This window comes from Vicia villosa, linkage group LG1, assembly GCF_029867415.1.
Source record: "Vicia villosa cultivar HV-30 ecotype Madison, WI linkage group LG1, Vvil1.0, whole genome shotgun sequence".
In the NCBI taxonomy this organism is placed as follows: Eukaryota; Viridiplantae; Streptophyta; class Magnoliopsida; order Fabales; family Fabaceae; genus Vicia; species Vicia villosa.
The window spans coordinates 30973244-30975280 of record NC_081180.1 but is presented as its reverse complement, the minus strand read 5'-3'; the positions used below and the strand labels follow the sequence as shown (position 1 = coordinate 30975280).

Below are 2037 nucleotides of genomic sequence, written 5' to 3'. Positions count from 1 at the left end.
CCAGGTATGCCCACAATTTAAACCGCGGCTAATTTTATGCATGGTTTTACTATATTTAGTACTGCCACGCTTTCTATTTGTGCCATATAATAGTGTTCTACTTGCAATGGCTTAAAAAGTTTATTTTAGATCAAATTAAAATCTAACTATACAAGCAACATTATGCCACAAATCCAAAATATATTGACTAAAAAACATGTTAGTGTGTGCGACATTTTCTTATAAGTCACCAAACTATTACATCAAGTATTGCGCTACCGACTAATAAGTTGCCAAAATATATAAGTCTACATCAAATGCGCTACCGACTAATAAGTCGCCAAAATATAGTCATCCCAAATTAAAAACAAAGGTTCTTAATAGTCATCCCATAAAACATGTACAACTAGCTAGTATATCTTAAACTCATGCATCATAATATTCATCTTCGTCTTGATCATCACAACCTTCTTCTTGTTCTTCTTCCATATCTTGATCATCATCACAAGCTTCTTCATCACCATTCTGCAAGAAAAATGATATATAAATAAGCAATGATAAAATAAAACCAAACTATAACATTATAAAATCAATTCTATTATACATTTCAAACCAATTCAATTATACATTTCAAACCAATTCTATTATACATTTTAAACCAATTCTATTATACATTTCAAACCAATTCTATTATACATTTCAAACCAATTCTACAACATTTCAAACCAATTCTTAATAGAATCAATTCTATTATACAATCATAACATTTATAAAAACAGAACAGGAATATGAGTTACGGCGAGGCAGATTGCAGATAAAAACAAAATAGAACAGAACAGAAAATTAGAACATTATAAAAAGGCAGATTGCAGATAATTACGGCGAGGCAAAACAAGGAATTATGCTAAAAAAACAACATAAAATTATCACAACAACAACATAACAATTAAAACAGAATTGTACAAGGAAAAAACAGGAACAACACCATTTGTAGTTTACAATATACCTCTTCACAACGAGGAATATGAGTTGACGCCTACAAAATAGGATCAAGATGTTCAGTAGTACTAGTGGTAGTTCCCAACGCAGATGCCATCATATTAGAGATCTTCTCGTCACTCATATGCGGGTTTTCTTGCTTCATCGTGGTCTTAAAAAGTACCTTCATGCCATCCATCTCCCTCTTCATTCCAGCCACTTCATCACTATGCTGCTTTTTAATAACCGAAATTTCTTGATTTCTTTTAAACATGGTTGGTGTATTTGTTCTTCCATAGCAACGTACTCGACCAAATTTTTCTTTCCCAAACAATGACGTAGATGTCTCAGATTCGGTCGAGTTCTTAACAGAATCTTGAAGCTTATCCTAATTAAAAAATATTCACATTATAACCATAGAATATTACATACAGTTGGAACAAAATTCCTGATTTTCTACATACAGCACCATTTTCCTGATTTTCTACATACAACACCATTTTCCAGATTTTCTACCTAGTAGTTTCCAGATTTTTTACGGAGCAGTTTCCAGATTTTCTACCTAGCAGTTTCAGCCTACAAATATTGATAGGTTTGAAAACAATAAATTGTACTTACAATTGCAGTTTGTGTTTCATCATCCACTTTTTTTCCTTTTCGACTTTGTCGAGTCTCAATGAACATCTCTGCTTGACTAACTTCCTCTCCGTCTATTTTCTTTGCACGCTACATTGGTTGATATTAAACACATACAATTAGTAATCACTCAACCAATACATAATTATAAATTGACGAATGTATAAACACATTACCAGTTTTGCTCGAATCCTTGCAAAGTTTATTTGTCCCATACGATGCATATACTTTTGCTTAGCTTTGTTCACAACATTAACTTTGCTAATTTTCTACATTGAGGAACAGCAAATAGGCAACCAAATGTTAGACAATAACATATCAAATAGGCAACCAAAATTATAATCTATAAGTCGTAAAATTATCTTACTTGGATTTTGCCATTTTTCCAATAGGAAACCAATTGCTTGAAATGAGCTATAGGTACGGTCTGGGGACGATGTTTCA

At 32.2% G+C, this 2037-nt stretch overlaps 1 protein-coding gene across 1 annotated transcript; it reads right to left on the bottom strand.

The window, feature by feature from the left end:
* Positions 1-405: 405 nt before the first annotated feature.
* LOC131605784 (uncharacterized) lies at positions 406-1641 on the bottom strand. Its single transcript, XM_058878125.1, has 4 exons — positions 1576-1641; positions 1048-1345; positions 662-726; positions 406-504 (listed from the first exon to the last, which is right to left on the bottom strand). Exons 1-4 carry the CDS (start codon positions 1639-1641, stop codon positions 406-408), a joined length of 528 nt encoding a protein of 175 aa, XP_058734108.1.
* Positions 1642-2037: the final 396 nt, after the last annotated feature.